Genomic DNA, 17,018 nt, shown 5'->3' with positions numbered 1-17,018 from the left:
TAAATCCTAATGAAAGACCCAAACATACATAAGATGAGGAAAACTTCCATGGAAGCATGGAAGATGTAGAGGGATACTATTAACAGATAAGAAAATTCTGGAAGACACACAGGAGACACAAAAAAACCAGCAAATGAAACAAAAACGTCACCACTCATAGACCTCAGTGAAAGAACCATTCATGGAATACTTGGTGGTGGAATGCCACAAAAGAGGTGCCACTCTAAGGCAAAGGAGTCCTCCTTTGCCTTAGAGTCACTTGTTAGGCAGGCTGCCTTGCAGAGGGAAGAAGACGGGAGAAGAAGAAATCCATTCCAGGCATTAGGAACTTTCAACTAAGGCAGCCTGGGATCAGAGCTAAAAAGCTTAGAGAAATCCCTCCCAAGGCACACTGGACTTCGGCTACCAGGAGTAGCACGTAGGACAGGAGAGCTGAGAGAAATCCATCCACTGAGCAGGTGAGCCAAGGCTGGGGTGGGAGCAGAAAGCAAAGCACAAGTCCACAGAGGATCCCAGAGTTTCATGAGGAATCTAAGTGTCATCCTCTGATGGCTAGGGTCAGGACAGAGACAAGACCACTTAAGACAGACAGGAGGGGCAGAATAGAGACCAAAAAGAACCCTCAACTTCATGCAACCTGAAAAGTAGGTGCTTTTCAGGGTGAATGTGAAATACCATAGGCAACCAGAAAAGCCACTAGAGAATAATTTGGAATCAGCTACCATGGGCATTAAAGAAATGTACCTACCTTTAACCGATTCTAAAACTCTCTCCTGAAGAAAGATAAAACTATATGGGGACTAAGTGGAATGTCATAAACAAGTGTTGAAAACTGTAACATGGAAAAATTGCTATGTATGAAAAATGGCAAAATATATGTGACACAATTTTAACATGATGTCAATTATCTGGATGAAAATAAAATCAATTTAGCCATAGGAAAAAAAGCCCTTTCTAAAATGTTAACAAAGGTTATTTTTCTCCATCGTATTGGAAAAAGTGGAAGCAAAGAAATATATTTTTTCCCAATAATAAAACAGAGTTTACCAAGAGAGGTCTACAAAACAGGTTCCCACAAAATGTTATTTTGTTTTGTCAACAGTGAGAAAATTACACTAAAATGTAAAAAGATAACTTACGTCTTTCATGGGATGTGTTCTTCCCAATTCATTCTTTGAATATCCTGCACTATTAAACAGAAAACACACACATGAAAGGGAAAGTTAGTAAATGTGTTAAGTAATTGGGGAAAACACTGTAACTTGTGACACTTTCCAAGCATTTTCTTTCCAAATTACATTCCTCATTAGTTGAATTAATAGCATGCATCCAGTGGAATTTAGGTTATGGCAAAATCCTTTTTAGCAAGCAGAACCTGTATGCCACAAATTTAACTGTATTTTTATAGGTCAAATCATATCGCCAATTTATAAAATAACACTTCTCTCTCTAAAGGAGGTGGAGAACTCCTAATCCTGCTGTTATTCTGTCCCTGAAGTCCTCATCAATCAACAATGATTGATTATCTCTGCACAACTGAGCCAAGAGGAGGCATGCGAACATTTACTAGGCACGTAACACCTGTTCCAACCTATGCCTGGCTATTGTACCTACATTTCTTCATTTAACTCTAACAGTCCTTTAAGGTAGAAGCAAATCCCATGCTACAGATGTACACTTGCCCAAAGCAATACACAGCCAGGATGGAAAGAAGCCTGCATTAAAATCTACATTACTTCCAATCTAAAGCCTGCCTTCTTTACAACCCTTAATATTCCTTCATGGGGCACTGAGGTTAAAAAGGATAAAGCTGCATAATTTCAACAAGCTTAAAGTAAACAAATGTAACACTAGTGACTATAATAATAACTAGAAAAAACACTGACAGGAAAAACATTATATAGTAGTATATTATTAATAGTAACATTGTCAGTTGACACTGAATACTTACGGAGAATCCTCCACATACCAGGCACTGCAGAGTGGTACCAGGGGATACTCTGGTATAATACAGTACGTAGGCTCTGACTTTAAAATATGTCATGCAGATTACACCTGAAATTTTCAAATACTCATTTGTCGGTAGACAAATCAGTATTTCTTTGAGTATTTTTTTTGTGTGATAGACTTTCAAACTTAAAAGTAATAAAAACACACTCAGTATATTGTTTACCCCGATCCAACAATTGTTTACATTTTGTCTCATTTGCTTCCTCTGTTGTGGTGTGTGTCTATAGTAAACTGAAGACACTGCACCCTTAATCCTGAGTACTTCAACATGGCTTTCCTAAAGAGGGAATTATCTTGAATAATCATAATACAATTTCTAAAATCAAGTAATTCAACACTGACATAATTATCGGTAGTTCATTTTATTACCCTAGAATATTTTAAAAGATTTTTCATCTTAGCATTTTTTTTAAAAAGTACAGAATAGAGATATGAGATTGCACTGGGTATAGTACTTTTTTTATAAATATTTTTTTATTTGTTTTAGGGTATAGTACTTTATTAATAAACTTTTTGTTATGTGTGTACTATATGATGTAAAATATCATTTCTGTGAATCACTGAAAAAGAAAAAATTGGAAAACTGTTTAGAGCAGTGATTTTCAGACTTTAGCAGGCATGAGCATGACATAACAGGCTTGTAAAACAAAATTGCTTGGAGTCAACCCATCCCTAGCCCAGTGTCTGATTTAGTAAACCTGGGGCGAGGTCTGGGATTTTGCATTTCTAACAAGTTCCAGGCTTTGATTCTCAAAACCTGGTAGAAAGTTTTACGGCAATTTTACAGACTATCATTCTAGGGTTCAGAAAAAGTAAATGTTCAATGATCACACAGTCAAGTAACATAAATAAGTCTAAAAACTAGAATCTCCTAAGTTTCTTAATCTAAACTATTTCAACTGCCTGGGCTCAAACATCCCATCAAGGATCCTCCCTGCTTTAGGCTGGATTCTAGGTGGGGCTTCCAAAAGATGGAAACATCTGTGATAACCATATTTAAGATTCTAAAGTATGTGCATCTGTGTATGAACACATTTCATGAATCTCAACCCTCATCCCCCTAAACGGGGGGGGGGGGGGGGGACTACTGGCCTATTAAGAAAAGTTTAACCGTTTTCAGCTAAGGTGCCAGGCTACTCTATTCTCTTCTATTTTTCTCAACTGGTTACAAGCATCTACTCATGGCTGTGCCCTGCTCCATCCCCACACAAACGACGCCTTCTCCAGCGGGTGGACCCAGGATCTGGAGGAACTCTTGGGGGTGCGGTCTTGGGAGCGTTCCCTTAGCAACCTGCTAGCCTGGTCCAGACAAGGCCTTGGATGCGCTTTAGACATCGCCAGCAGGGCAACTCGCCAACGCATCCAATAAAAATTAATCTTTTAGATCAATTTTTTTGCAATCTATTTTTAAGTGCATGGCCCCTTTTGATAAAAATAAGTGGCTTGATCCACTGTGGAATGGCATTTAATAATAACAAGCGGCAGCTTAGTCCTCCAGCCAGAAATTTGGTTTATCTGTAGTTTCTACTACAAAAACAGCTGCGTTTGGAAAATAAGAGTAGGGACGCCCAGCCAGAGTGTAAACTTCCCTCCATGAGGTAACGTCTGGCAAATGAAAGGTACTTCCAAGTATTTGCTGCATATTTTGTTTGAACTACTCTGAGACTCACACACACAAAGCAATACTACCACTAGCTAACGTTCTCCCTCCTGCCCACTGTTAACTCCTGCAATCTCACGATAACCATAAACACCGGGGCTGTTGCTACCCGGGTTTTACAGAAGTGGAAACAGACCCTGAGTAATCACTCGGATAAGTTTCAGTGGCAGCAAGAACAACTCCGCGTGGTACAGACCACGTCAGCGGAAAACAAAGTCGGTCCAGGCCTGGGGTTCCGCCGCACTTACCCTGCCGGCGCCGGGGACCTAACCCGCCAATGCAGAGCCATGGGGCTCGTTCCTGAACCCGCCAGATCCACGAAACTCCCGCCGAGCTCCGCGCTGCTTAGACCAGCCAATCAGGACCGAGCATGAGCACAAGCCCCACCCAGGCCTCTTCCCGGGGCGGGCCCAGGACCCATTCCCCGGCCCCGCCCCCCGGCCCCGCCCCGCCTGGAGCAAGAGAGAAAACCCGGAGCGAGAGAGAAAACCCAGACGCGTCGAAAGACCGCAACTGAGCCGGAGACCACGCCTCTCAACCTGATGTTAACAGGACTTTCACTCTCACCAGGGATCCCGCACCAGTTTTTAAGAGCTCCAAAGCCCTGAGACCTTGAGGGCGGGGGGTGGGGGGGAGGAAGGTGGACTGTTTACGCGAATCAGAGGGTGGGCCCAGGACAAAAAATGAGGAGTCCAAATCCAATTGAGCCGCCTGCGCTGGAGTCCTACCGCAGTTGTCTAGTGTAATGCATTGGAAATGGACAGGGTTTGGCTTTTAGCTCCCTGCTGCTTTTGGTTGTGGGAGTTTGGCATGCTCTTTCTTACCCAAAGCTATGAATTTTGTAATCATCCAGACTTGTATGCAACATCTATGTAGCTAGAGGTAGTTCATTCACTTTCATTATCCTTGAAAAGCACTAAGCAAATAAACCATTTTATTTTTTTTTATTTTGTTGTGCATGGATACATCAATTTTAGTGTTTTGCTACTATCAACAATGCAGAACTCAACATTCTTGTGCAAAACTTTCAGGCCATGTGTCTAAATGTTTCTCTAGGGATGGAATTAGTAGTAATATCACTGCTATGTAGGCTACATTTTCAACTTTGTATGATATGCCATTTTTACGCATTGTTTTGTAGACTGTACAATGTATACTCTCAACAGCAGTATTCACATATTGTAGATACTTAGAATTTTCAAGACTTTTACATTTTGCCTATCTAATAAGTTGAAATAGTATCCTGTTGTATTCCCGATTTTCATTTCCCAGAAGTAAATCATCTTTTCATTTTTTTGTAGGTGATTCCTGCTACCTCTTCAGAGAAATGCAGGTTCTCTTTACCCAGAAATCATTTGGGCAACTGCCATTGAAAGATAAATCACCTTTGTGATATTGAAGGAAGTTTCCCACTGATGCATAGAAACAGGTTTTCTGGATAGATTGGAAGTTTTTACCCTTAGGAGAGTGGACAGGTAGTTCCATTTTCTGGGAAAGGGTGGTATAGTCATTCAAACCTTTTGTGCTTGCAGATCTGAGAAAAGAAATTGCTCAATTGTTAAGACAGGAAGAGATTTCGTACTCTGGGTGGAAATAAAAATTTAACCCAAATAGGTTTAAATAATAAAAGGAAATTTTGAGCACATGTCACTGAAAAGTTCAGAAGTGTTAAGCTCAGTTTAATCCAGAGGTTTGAGAAGCAATCTGGGTTTGGACTTCAGTTTCTTGTCTTCCTTCTACATTAACCTTTTCCTTAGGCTGAGTTTTCTTGTCATCAATATCATCAGTATTGCCTGGATTTCCTAGATATTTACAATGATTCAGGCATTATTCTGAGTATTTAGTATCTATTAACTTGTTGAATGCTCTCAATAATCCTATGTAGTTGGTAATCACTAAATCCCAATTTATAGATTCTAAGAAGCAGTCCCACCACTTGCTAGTGGTGGTACCTGCGCTAGACCCCGAGTCTGGGCCAGAACTTGCACCCAGCAGCCATTCCAAGTCTCATATCTGAGTTCTACCATTCATTGAGAGAGCCTTGCTGTACCACAGTATTCTCAGAAAAAAAAAGACTGGCACACATACCTGTATTTTCCAGGATTCTCTGGAAAAACAGAACCAGTATTTATGTGAAAGGGAGACCGAGATTGATATGCTTTAAAGAATTGTCTCATAAACTGGAGAACGGGCAACTCCAAAATCTGTAGGGAAGGCCAGCAGGCTAGAAATTCAGGTAAGTATTGGTGATGAAGTTTTGAGTCTAAATTCTGAAGGCAGCAGACTAGGAACTCAGGTTTCTCTGAGAGCATTCCTTTTCCAGGAAACCTTGGTCTTTTTCTCTTAAGGCTTTTAACTGGATGAGGCTCACATACGTTATGAAGAGTAATCTACTTTATTTACTCAGAGTCTAATAATTTAAATGATAGTTATATCTAAAAGTACCTTTCAGCAACATCTAGAGTGATGTCTAACCAACCAGCTGGGCACTGTAGCATAACCACATTGGTGCATAACATTAACAATCACACTATTCTGAACCAATCCTGTGGCCAGGGAAAAGCAATATGTTCTATAGCTTCCTGGAACCATATGAATTCTCACTGCAATTCAGGAGGTGGGTGGGAGGGATGGATATTGGGAAAGGGAAAATAGAAGCTTCAATGACAGATAATTCAAGTCTATGGCTGAAACTTGCCCAAGACTATAGAGCTAGGGTTGTAGTCAAGGAAGCAAGAATTTCAGTCTAGGTATTATTCTCCACCCAAACTCATCTTTGTTCCCCATCATGCCGCTTTCTCAGTTAAACTATCAGCTTAGGACAGTGACTCTCAAGTTGGGTGAGGAGAAAGCAGAGGGAAAGGGAAATTCTGGGATCTCTCTGGTGGATGTAGCATGATAAACCAAGACAGAGCTGTCCTAGGAAGAAGATGCCTCATTTGCTCTGGCCTGAGGTTATGTGAGAACCATGCCAAAGAATTTGAAGCAGAATAGCAATTTCATAGTTTCTTTTGGCCATCTGTATTGTTGAGGATGAAAAGCCGAGCACCTTCATGAGCTTCTGAATAAGTAAAGGCAGGGGTGGAACCTAGTTGGGGAGAGAGATGGATCACAAAAAGGCTCATTATAAGGCATTCTTGGAAATGTAGGGGCTGGAGGCTGGCCAGTTGGTAGAAACTCCAGTGAAGGGAAGAGGAGGGATCCAGCAGACAGAAGCTACAGCCAAGGAAGTTTCCAGCCAACGAGAAATGCCTCACAAGAATAGTGATTACTTTGAAGCGGAAGCTGTGACAGTATTTTCTGTTTTTTGTTTTGTTTTGTTTTTTAAGATGGAGCCCATGTTGTGCTGTGCTCTTTCCACCAAAGTTACTTTTGCAGATGTTTGCCAAGCTCATCCATCTTGTATGGATGTCTAGGGGGGTGGTGAAAAATGAAGGATATTCTTCAGGATGGGTTGAAGCATATATGTGGGAAGAGGGCTGAGGATATTGGAGTGGAGAATGTGGGGTTATCCCTACTCTAGGACACCTAGAACAAGATGACCAACTTCTGAGAGACCTTGAAGATTTCTTAGAATAGGTCACTTCAGGATGCTGGAGGACATCTGAGTGATGGTCCTTAAATTATATAAAATACTTTCATTTTGGGAAATGGGAAAGAACCCCTATTGCCTATTATAATACAAACTACAGAAAATAAAAGAACTATAAAACTTCTTGGATGCTTAGGATAAAGTGAGTGAGTGTGTATGAACCTTTCCCTATGGACATATAAGCTTCCCTGAGGAATAGATTGATGTATATTTTAGTTCTATGTTTTGGAATTATTAGTTTGATGTTCAAATAAGAGTATTATTTATCTTAAAGAATTATCATGAAGATAAGAGTGAGGAACAGGTCCCTAGATACATAGAAGAACTTATCGTTCTTGAACCTGCCTCTGCTTTTTTTCTAGGGAGTTTTGTTGAATTTTCTGTTCAACACTGTGTCCACCAGAGGGCAGATAAAGAAAGGGACTGGAGACTTGAAAATGTAATGGGAGAACTGATCTACTCATTTTCAAACCTGTAAATATCAGTTTTAAAAAAATTGGTTCAAAGTCAGTTCAAGAAGATTAATAAGCCTAGAAGCTTTAACTGCCAATAATTAGCTCATTTTTCTTTTCACCTGATTTCTATTCTTCCATAATTCATCAAATCTGTTCTAGTTTCCCCTAAAGCAAAGACTCTGACTTTCTGTTGTGGAGAGGAAAATACTTTATTTCTCAAAATTTCCTACTTTGTTATTTACCTTCCTGTAGCACTTACTAAATATTGGGTAAACAGTAATATCTCACTCAACTTGCATTTCATTAAACTAAGGTAGTTATCTGTTTTAAACAGACCAACTGCTCAACATCTGTGACTATGACACTGCAAAACAAATCGAGATGTCCCAGGAGGGAAGGGGGCGGGGAAGAGGGAAGGAGGAGACTTTCTCTTGCTTGTTCCCTTTAAGAGGAAATGAGTCCCAGAAAGGAAGTCAGTGTCTTTTAAAGTTGGAGGGCAAGAAGATTTTCCATTGTAGCAAACTGAGTGACATTAGATTCCTTCACATGTCACATGCTCTTCAACAGTGCCCCGGCTCTCTTACCCAATGACTAAACTTATTTGCTCTGTAACTAATGTTGCCCTACTTTTTCCAGCCCTGACTGGCAGTGTTCCTGCCCAAGCTGAGATCACATGATTAAATAGGTCTGACCAGTATATCATAACCATTCAATGTCACGTGTTTCAGATTCCATTTCCAGCTCCCTGAAGGGCTGGGAGGAGCTGCTGTTGGAATCTTGGCAGGAGTATTCCAGCAAAATCCAGGACTTCTCTAGCCAAGGAATAGCAGACTTCCAACCTGCTTAGGAAATAATTTTATTATAACTCAAGCTGAGGTTAATGGGCCAAGTGAGCACTTAAAGCTGAGAAAGAGAAAATAAAAATCAAAGGACACCTCAAGGAAAAAGACTTTCTTTGGGAAATAATGAAGGGAAAATATGTAAAAAAATAAAATTTCTACTTACAGTTGTCTGTACAGCTCTCCCTCAAACTATCATCAGAAAAGAATTTTTTGAAAAAGTTTTCACCTTTTTAATGACCTTGGTTACTGTGATATTATTTTTGGTGGCCTGAGAATACACACAGGCTGGCCCTATTCAAAGGGTTCCCAGCAACCAGTGTCCTTACCTCAATAACTCCTGCTCAGCTGAGAAGGGACTAGTGAGACAGCCAAAGTCACCGTCAACAGACAGCACCCATCAAACAGGCTTCCCAGGTGACAGAACCATTTTGCCTAGAACGTTCCCTAGGAAGACATAGCCCCTGTCCCCATGCTTGGCTTCTGCCCTTTACCTTAGAGCTCACTCCCTCAGCCCTTTGACCTTGTGCTTTAGCAAAAAACGTTGTCACCATACCCCATACCACTGTGAGGCTGCAGACATGCGTGACTCGGTTTCTGGTCTTTGGAGAGTAAGAGACAGTCTCCTGGAGGAAGTGGCATCTACAATCCAACTGAACAAACGGCATAGGTGTCAGCTGGGCCAGGGTAAGAGCATGCTCTAAGGAGAAAGGACAGCAGGCTTGCAGAGAGCAAGAGCATGATGCATTCTGGAATAAGTTCAGCTGGAATAAGTTCAGCAGGGCTGGGACAGAGTCAGGGAGGTGGCAAAAGATGAGGCAAGGGAAGCAAGTGAGGCTCCTTCAGCTCCTTGCTCCTCAAAGTGGGGGTACCCAGATCAGCAGCACTGGCACCATCTGGAGCTTGTTGGAAATGCAGAATGGCAATTCCAGACTCATTGAATCTGAATCTGCATTTTAAGCTCCTCAGATGATGTGATGCACTGTGAAGTTCAAGAAGCCTTCCTCTGGCTATATCAAGAGTTCAGGCTGGAGAGCATTAAGAAACCTCTCAAAGAGTAAGCTGAGGGAGTCATATGATAAGACTTGTCAGTTAGAGAAATCATTCTTACTACAAAGTGGGTGAGTTAGCAGAGATCTAGAGAGGTGACAAGGTGGCCGGCCAGTTAAGAGGCTGCTGCCATTGTCCTCACAAGAGATGACTTCTGCCCTCACTGGGCAGTGGGCATGAGGAATGGAGGGAAGTGGCCAGACTTTTCTTTTCTTTCTTACCCCCCATCCCACCAATAGTGGGGATTGAACCCAGGGACTCATGCATGCTACCACTGAGCTATCTCCCAGCCCTTTTAATTTTATTTTGGGACAGGGTCTCACTAAGTTGCTGAGGCGGGTGTTGAACTTATGATCCTCCTGCTTTAGCCTCCTGAGTAGCTGGGATCACCAGCATGTGCCACCATGCCCAGTGAAAAATGTCCAGATTTGATAGACAACAGAAAGTATCAATAAGACCTGGTGTCTGGGGCTGTCTGGGCCAGCCCCAAATTTCTCTCAAATACATGGCCCTCTGACAACTGAGACTGGGTAGGGCTGAGGAGCTGGCACAGGACCAGCAGGGTGGGGGAAGGCAGTATCAGTGGGTGTGGGAATGCTAGAGACCCAAAAATGGGAGTCCCTCAGCCTTGGCACATGTTGCTTAATATACAATGTGAGCAAACTGGTTTTCACACATGCTTCCCACATGCCCCGTCAGTGTGTGGTGCTTACCCACCCCTGCAGCAGGGCACTGGTGTTGGGATTACTCCCATTACCCAGCCCCCTAGTTTTCCCAAGCCACAAGCAAAGCAGGAAAGCTGCCAGAGTTCTTGGAGGGGGGAAATCCAGCCACCTTAGTATGATTGAGTATGGTCATTTTTGGTCTGAGAAATTTGACAGTCAAAACTATTCCCCTTCCCCTGTGAAAAATCTCAACAAAAAAGAGTAACTAAGAACTTCTATGCAAAATACATTTGTGGTGGCAAAAAATGCTGCTTTGGGCCAAAACCAGAATCCCTCTGCACCTGAAGAACATTGCTTAGGAGCAAAATTCATCTAGCAAGACTTCTGCTGTTTGAGCAAGTCAGTGATGCAAAGAAGTTTAAAATTGCTTTTTAAGCCAAATATATGGGTAAGAAAGTAGGAGTGGAGAAGGGAGTTTAATATGAAGCAACACATATTTTGGAATCTAATCAGGGATACAGTCGTGAAAGGACAGCAGTATTGATGGGAGTGGGGTGGGCGGGAGGTGGCCCCACAGGATCTTCTATTCTGCAGTTCTAGGCTAACCTGGAGCCCAGGCTTGTCAGCACTGGGTACCATGCTTGCTTTGAGGACAGAAGGTTCCTCTGTGCTGAGAATCTCAGGCACATTTCCTGTAGTAGACTCACAACTGCAGCTACTTTTCACAACAAATGAGGAGGGGGCTGGAGGTAGAATAGGAGGGATGCTCTGGGCCTGACCAGGGGCCCTCACTGGCCACAGTGCTACCAGAACCTCGGCCCTCTGTCTTCCTGCTTCACGTCAGCAGCTAGGGACAGGCTGCCATGAGAGGAAACAGCAGCTGGAAATGTGGCTGAAAACACAAAGGAAATTCCACAGTCCAGGGCATTTCTCTTCCTTTACCTGACCGGCATAACTGACTTACAGTTGCAATCGGTATGTTTGCAATGGAAAGTTAAGCTGTACCTCAGGATTGGCTAATTAAGAAAACATTCAGCAGTGACGGCTCAAAGCACCGGGCTTCACACCCTGGAGGGAGAAGGACCAGCAAAACAAGTGGCCCAGGTAGGGTGAGGCCCTGGAGTCAGAAACCTCAGCTCAGCCTCTTACTAGGCATCTGGACTTGGACAAGTTAGTTGATCTTTCCCAGTGTCATTTTTTTTCTTATAAAAAGTAAATAACAGTTCATAATGAAGTATTCAGAGAGAAGCTCTCTAACCTTTCTGCTCCATTCACCATGGAGCTTCCCCTTCCCTGGCCCAGGTCTCCCATCTCCTGCCACAACAGAAGTCTCATCACTGGTCAGTGCCTCCACTAACTTCAGTTCTAGCCCTGACACCCTCCCTGGGCTGCAGTCTTCACTTTTCCTAAACCAGCACCTTGTCTCTCCTCTGCATCATTTTTATCAGCCTGTCTTTAGGCTCTAGTGTCTTTCATCATAAGAGCCACCACAACCTGCAAAATCTCACCTCTTAACCACCCATCTTTGTCCAGTTACCATCCATTTATCTGATGTCCTTCATAGAAAAAGGAGTTGCTTGTTCTTTTTTTTTTTTGGTACTGGGAATTGAACCCAGGGGCACTTAACCACTGAGCCACACCCCCAGCCCTTTTTTGCTCTTCTTGCTGCTCCTGGGAGTTCATGCCTCAGCCATTGCCCCACAGCACCATCCTCCCTGCTCCACAGAAACGTTATTTTCACAGCCGCCACCCTTTGCTGTGTCCCCATCTTATTCCACCTTCCAACAGCATGTGGCAGAATTGGTGCCCCTTACCATCTTCCCAAGCACTTTGCTCTCTTAGCTTTAGGCCTACCGCTCTTACACTGTTCCATCTTGATGCACAGAAGGTAATTCTCACTCCCCACTGTGGCTCCTTAAACTTCCAATCAAATATCAGAGACCCTCGGGGCTAGATTTGAGGCCCTCCTTTATTGCCCATCCTTACATCTTCCGGGGTTACCTGATGAGGTCTCACAGCTCTAAATACCTTCTCTAGCTTCCCGAATTGCTATCTCCAGCTCCATGTGTCTTCTGAGCTACAGGTTCATCTGGATCTTCATTTGGTGGTCTAGCAGGAACTTAAAATGAAAACTATCCAAATGCCAGCTCTGGAGTCCTTCCCCTTAAGTGTATGCACCTCCGAGTCTTCCCCATCTCCGTGTGCACAACTCTACCAGCTACGCTTACACCCAAACCTTCGCTTCTTCTGAGTCCCCGTATGCAGTACTTCTGCCTCCAAATCACTTTCCCATTTTCTTTTGTTCTCTTCACTCCCACTAGCCTAGTTCAAGAAGCTATCCTCTCTCTGTGGTCCTTACCTGGTCTTCTTTAAGCTTCTGTTCTCATCATTCTCTAGATCTTTTCAAAGCAGCCAGAGTTTGTCTTCCAAATGGGTAATCCAGGGAATATACCTCTATGCCTCAAAAGCCTTCAATGATTTCCTCCTGAGCTCAGAGTAAAATTGAGATTTCTTTCAGGGCTACCAACCCAGATTATCAGGAATCTCTAACTTCTTTTGGTTCTTTTTTTTTTTTTTTGGTTCTGGGGATTGAATTCAGGGACACTCAATCACTGAGCCATATCCCTAGCCATATTTTGTATTTTTTATTTAGAGACAGGGTCTTGCTGAGTTGCTTAGCATCTTGCTGTTGCTGAGGCTGGCTTTGAACTTGTGATCCTCGTACCTCAGCCTCCCAAGCTGCTGGGTGGTTCCTTTCTTTCCCTTGCTTATGGTGCTTTAGCTATATCAGCTTCCTTTCAGTTCTTTGAATATATTGAGCTTTCTCACCCTAGGGCCTTTGGGCTCACTCTTTCTTTAAGATTTTTACATTATAGATGGATACAATACCTTTATTTATTTTTATGTAGTGCTGAGGATTGAACCCAGGGCCTCACATGTGCTAGGCAAGTGCTCTGCCACTGAGCTACAACTCCAAACCCTCACCATTTATTTTGTTTGAAAACTTTCCCCAAAGTTTTGCAAGCTGGATCTTGTTCAGTCTTCAGGTTATCACCTTCCATGTTATCTCCTTATGGAAACTTTTCCTGACCACCCTACTTAAAAATGAACAATGTTAATACAAGTGTTTTCTTCAAAGCATCTATCACAATTTTAAATTGTTCATTTACTCCTTGACTGCTGTCTATCTCCAGTTTTGAGATTCTCCAGGTCAAGGATGGGGTCTGCTGTGTCCCTATAGAACAGGGCCTGGCACTTAGCAGATGGCAAATACATAATTATGGACTGATTACCTACCAGAGTTTTGGGAAGAATTAAACGTGTAGGTAAATAGCATAGTATGTGTTTCTGCATACTAAATCCACAATATCTGTAGCTGTTATCACCTCCAAAGTTGGAAATTTCTACAAGTTCTAAGGAACAGCATGAACCTGCAAAATGTCTGTGACCCAGCTTGATGCAAATTTTCTTCCTAACAGGCAGTGGTTGGTTCTATCCAGCTTTTTGGTCCTTGTTGAATTTGGGGTTACCATTGTACATAATTGTTGACTTTTAATTTAAGTCATAAATCCAGAATAAAAGTGGTAATAGCCTCTGCTATGACGAAGGAAAACCATCAGATAGCAATCAAAACCATGTGCACTGGGCTGGGGTTGTAGCTCAGTGGTAGAGGGCTTGCCTAGCATGTGTGAGGCCCTGGGTTCAATTCTCAGCACCACATATAAATAAATAAATAAAGGTCCTTCAACAATTCATAAAATACTAAACAACAATAAAAAAACCAAAAAACCAAACCACGTGCACTGATGATGCTCAGTTTGTCTGGAAGTAGACCTTGCTATAAACAGAGAAGACAGAAGAGTAATCTATAGCTTGAGGTGAAGGGTCCTCTGCGGCCAGACTGCCAGCTCTATTCGTCTAGGTGCATGACGTGGATCAAAACCTGTGTGTGTTGATTTGCTCATCTGCAAACTGGGGATACAGGCAGAAATCGGCTCAAAAGGTTGGAAATATACAAAGGGCTAATCTATGTAAAATGTGCTTGGTGTGCAGCAACACTGTACAGTTTAGTTTATTATTCTCCTAAGTAAGTCTAAAGCCAGGGAGAAAAGCAAAAATATTTACTAAACATCAAATATACTTAAAAACAAACTGCTTTTCCAATTTAGAAATAAAGCGAGGGTGTGTCCTTGCTGGGGCCAGGAAGGAGGGGCCAGCTGAGCTGCCACCACTTACTCACACGGGCCTCCTGGCTCAGTTCCACCAGAACCAGCTTGTGTGGCAGCTGCTGAAAGAAGCTTAACATGCAGATGCAGGAGGCCTGGTTGGAAGAAACGATTGCCTCTCTGCCAGGCAAAACCCAGCTGTGGTCAATAATATTTCCTGTTTTCTGTACTGACTAAAGAGGAGGGTTTGAGAGAGAGAAAGAGACCAGTGGGCTTTTGAGGTGCAGTTTTGATTTGTAGGAAGAAGCTCCATTGTATATTCAGTGCTGCTGAGCAGGCAATGACCCCAGTCAATGCACCGTGAAATTTAAGAATTAAAAAAACAGTGTTTCCAGATGAATAGCCTGAATATATAAAGAACTCCTATAACTCAATAACACAAAACTCCAAAGAACCCAATTTTAAAAATGGGTGGCTGGGCATGGTGGTGCACACTTGTAATTCCAGTGATTCAGGAGGATGGGGCAAGAGGATCACAAGCTCAAGGACAGCTCAGGCAACTTAGTGGGGCCCTGTCTCAAATCAAAAATAAAAAAGGCGAGGGATGTAGCTCAGTGTTAGAGCAGGCAAAGGATTTGAATAAAAATTTGTCCAAAGAGGATACACAAATGGCTATCAAACGATGATGTTCAACATCAATGATCATAAGGGAAATGCAAATCAAAACAAGATACCATTTCATACTCATTAGGATGATAAGAAAACAGAAACAAAATAACCACATAAAACAAGGGTTAGGGAGGATTTAGGAAAACAGAACTTTTGTGCATTGCTGTGAGATTGCACTTGAAGGAGGTATTTACTCACGGTCACAGAAACAAGAGATGCAGGAGTTATCATTCAGTGGATGCAAAGCTGCTTCTTTGCAAGATGAAAAGTTTTGTGAATGGATGAGGAGACAACAAGAATGTTTGTGTACTTGCTGCTGAAATGCATGCTGAAAAATGGTTAAGATGGCAACTGCATGTGTATTTCACCATCATCAAACAAGCCCCAGCGTTTATTTTTGACCCAGTGGCAAGAGGAACTTTCAAAATTTCAAGCTTCTGTTTAAAAGGCTTACTTAATGAACATCTATTGGTTTCTAAGCCATTTGTTCAGGTGCTAAGGGAGGGAAAAGGAAGGTAATGCCTATTCCCAAGAACCTCAGACTGTAGTTAGGGAAGAGTTAGGAAAACCATCAGATAGCAATCAAAACCATGTGCACTGGGCTGGGGTTGTAGCTCAGTGGTAGAGGGCTTGCCTAGCATGTGTGAGGCCCTGGGTTCAATTTTCAGCACCACATATAAATATTTGTTCAATTCTCAGCACCACATATAAATAAACACTTAAGACAAGATTAGACAAGGCTTTTAATAACTAAAGAAGGCAGAATGATCCAGGAACCTTGCTAGAGTTTGAATATTTATTCTCTGGAATTCATGTGTTGGAAACTTAATTCCCAAGGACTAGGGATCTAGCTTAGTTGTAGAGTGCCTGCCTAGCATGCATGAGGCCCTGAGTTCAATCCTCAGGACTCCCCCTCCCCCTAAAAAAAGGAAATTTAATTCCCAAAGTCCTATGTTATTGATAATTAGAGAGGAAACCTTTGGGAGGGGATTGGGTCATAAGACCCCTGCCCTCAGGAATGGGTTCACCCATTCATACACAATGGGCAATAGGGAAGTTGGTTAGTTATCACAAGAGTCTGATATAAGTCAGCTTGGTTAGCTCTTGTGGGCTCTTTTGCCACCATATCCAGTACCACTTTGGGACTCTATATAATAGGAAGATGACCCTCACCAGATGCCAGTATCATGCTTTTAGACTTACCAGCCTCCAGAATGATAAGCTAAATAATGTTTAATCTTTACAAATCACCCAGTCTCTGGTATTTTTTTTAAAGCAACAGAAAAATGGGCTAAGACAAGCCTTATCAGTGATATGTGCATAGGGCTTGGGCTTCAGAGGAAGGAAAACAAACAAAACACACTAAACATAAAAACTTAAGTGACAAAGGAAGATTGATTTAAAACAACAAGCTTGGGAAAAAAAATAGGAGTTAATTAATATCCATGGAAAAGGAAATTTTTAAAATGGTAACAGGGAGTAAGATAGGGATAGAGGAAAAAAAGTTGGCTGCTATATCTGAGATATCTTCTGAAATAGTTCTATAGTAAGAGAATTACTGAAAGATAACAGAATTAACCCCCACCCCCCGCCCTCATGACTAATCACTGCCAATGTCTCTTGAAATGTAGCATTTCAACCAAGGAAGTTCCATTCAGGAATGTCCATGTTATCCACAGCATGATTTTCTTCTCCACAACACATTAGGACTGTTGCCAGAGACAACCTGGTGGCAGGCTCAGGTCAGAGTCTGGAAGTGTCCGAGAATGACTGAGTTAAAAGAAGACACCTGGGCAGGGCAGGAAGCTCATGGGATAAAGTTGAAGCTGAGGGCCAGTCTTGCTCTTTGCTTGTACACATCACAGGCCATCCCATGTGTTAAACCTGACATCAAAAGAGATCCTTCACTCAC

General features: G+C 42.3%; 1 protein-coding gene across 2 annotated transcripts in view; it reads right to left on the bottom strand.

Moving 5' to 3' along the window:
* Positions 1-9,207, bottom strand: part of Cenpu (centromere protein U) — a 43,974-nt gene extending 34,767 nt beyond the window's left edge. Inside the window, exons 1-2 of one of the 2 annotated variants that reach the window (XM_071610501.1) lie at positions 9,113-9,207; positions 1,140-1,188 (exon numbers count right to left, since the gene is read on the bottom strand). In XM_071610501.1, coding sequence (XP_071466602.1) covers positions 1,140-1,188; positions 9,113-9,198 — 135 coding nt within the window. In that variant the 5' untranslated portion in view covers positions 9,199-9,207. Of the gene's footprint in view, positions 1-1,139; positions 1,189-3,918; positions 4,092-9,112 lie in introns of those variants that run through there. The other variant, XM_027927219.3, reaches the window with a different exon arrangement.
* Between the last annotated feature and the right edge of the window lie 7,811 nt (positions 9,208-17,018).

This window comes from Marmota flaviventris, chromosome 3 (genome assembly GCF_047511675.1).
Source record: "Marmota flaviventris isolate mMarFla1 chromosome 3, mMarFla1.hap1, whole genome shotgun sequence".
Classification (NCBI taxonomy): domain Eukaryota; kingdom Metazoa; phylum Chordata; class Mammalia; order Rodentia; family Sciuridae; genus Marmota; species Marmota flaviventris.
Note: the sequence above shows the minus strand (reverse complement) of the source record. Positions and strands in the feature narration are given on the sequence as shown.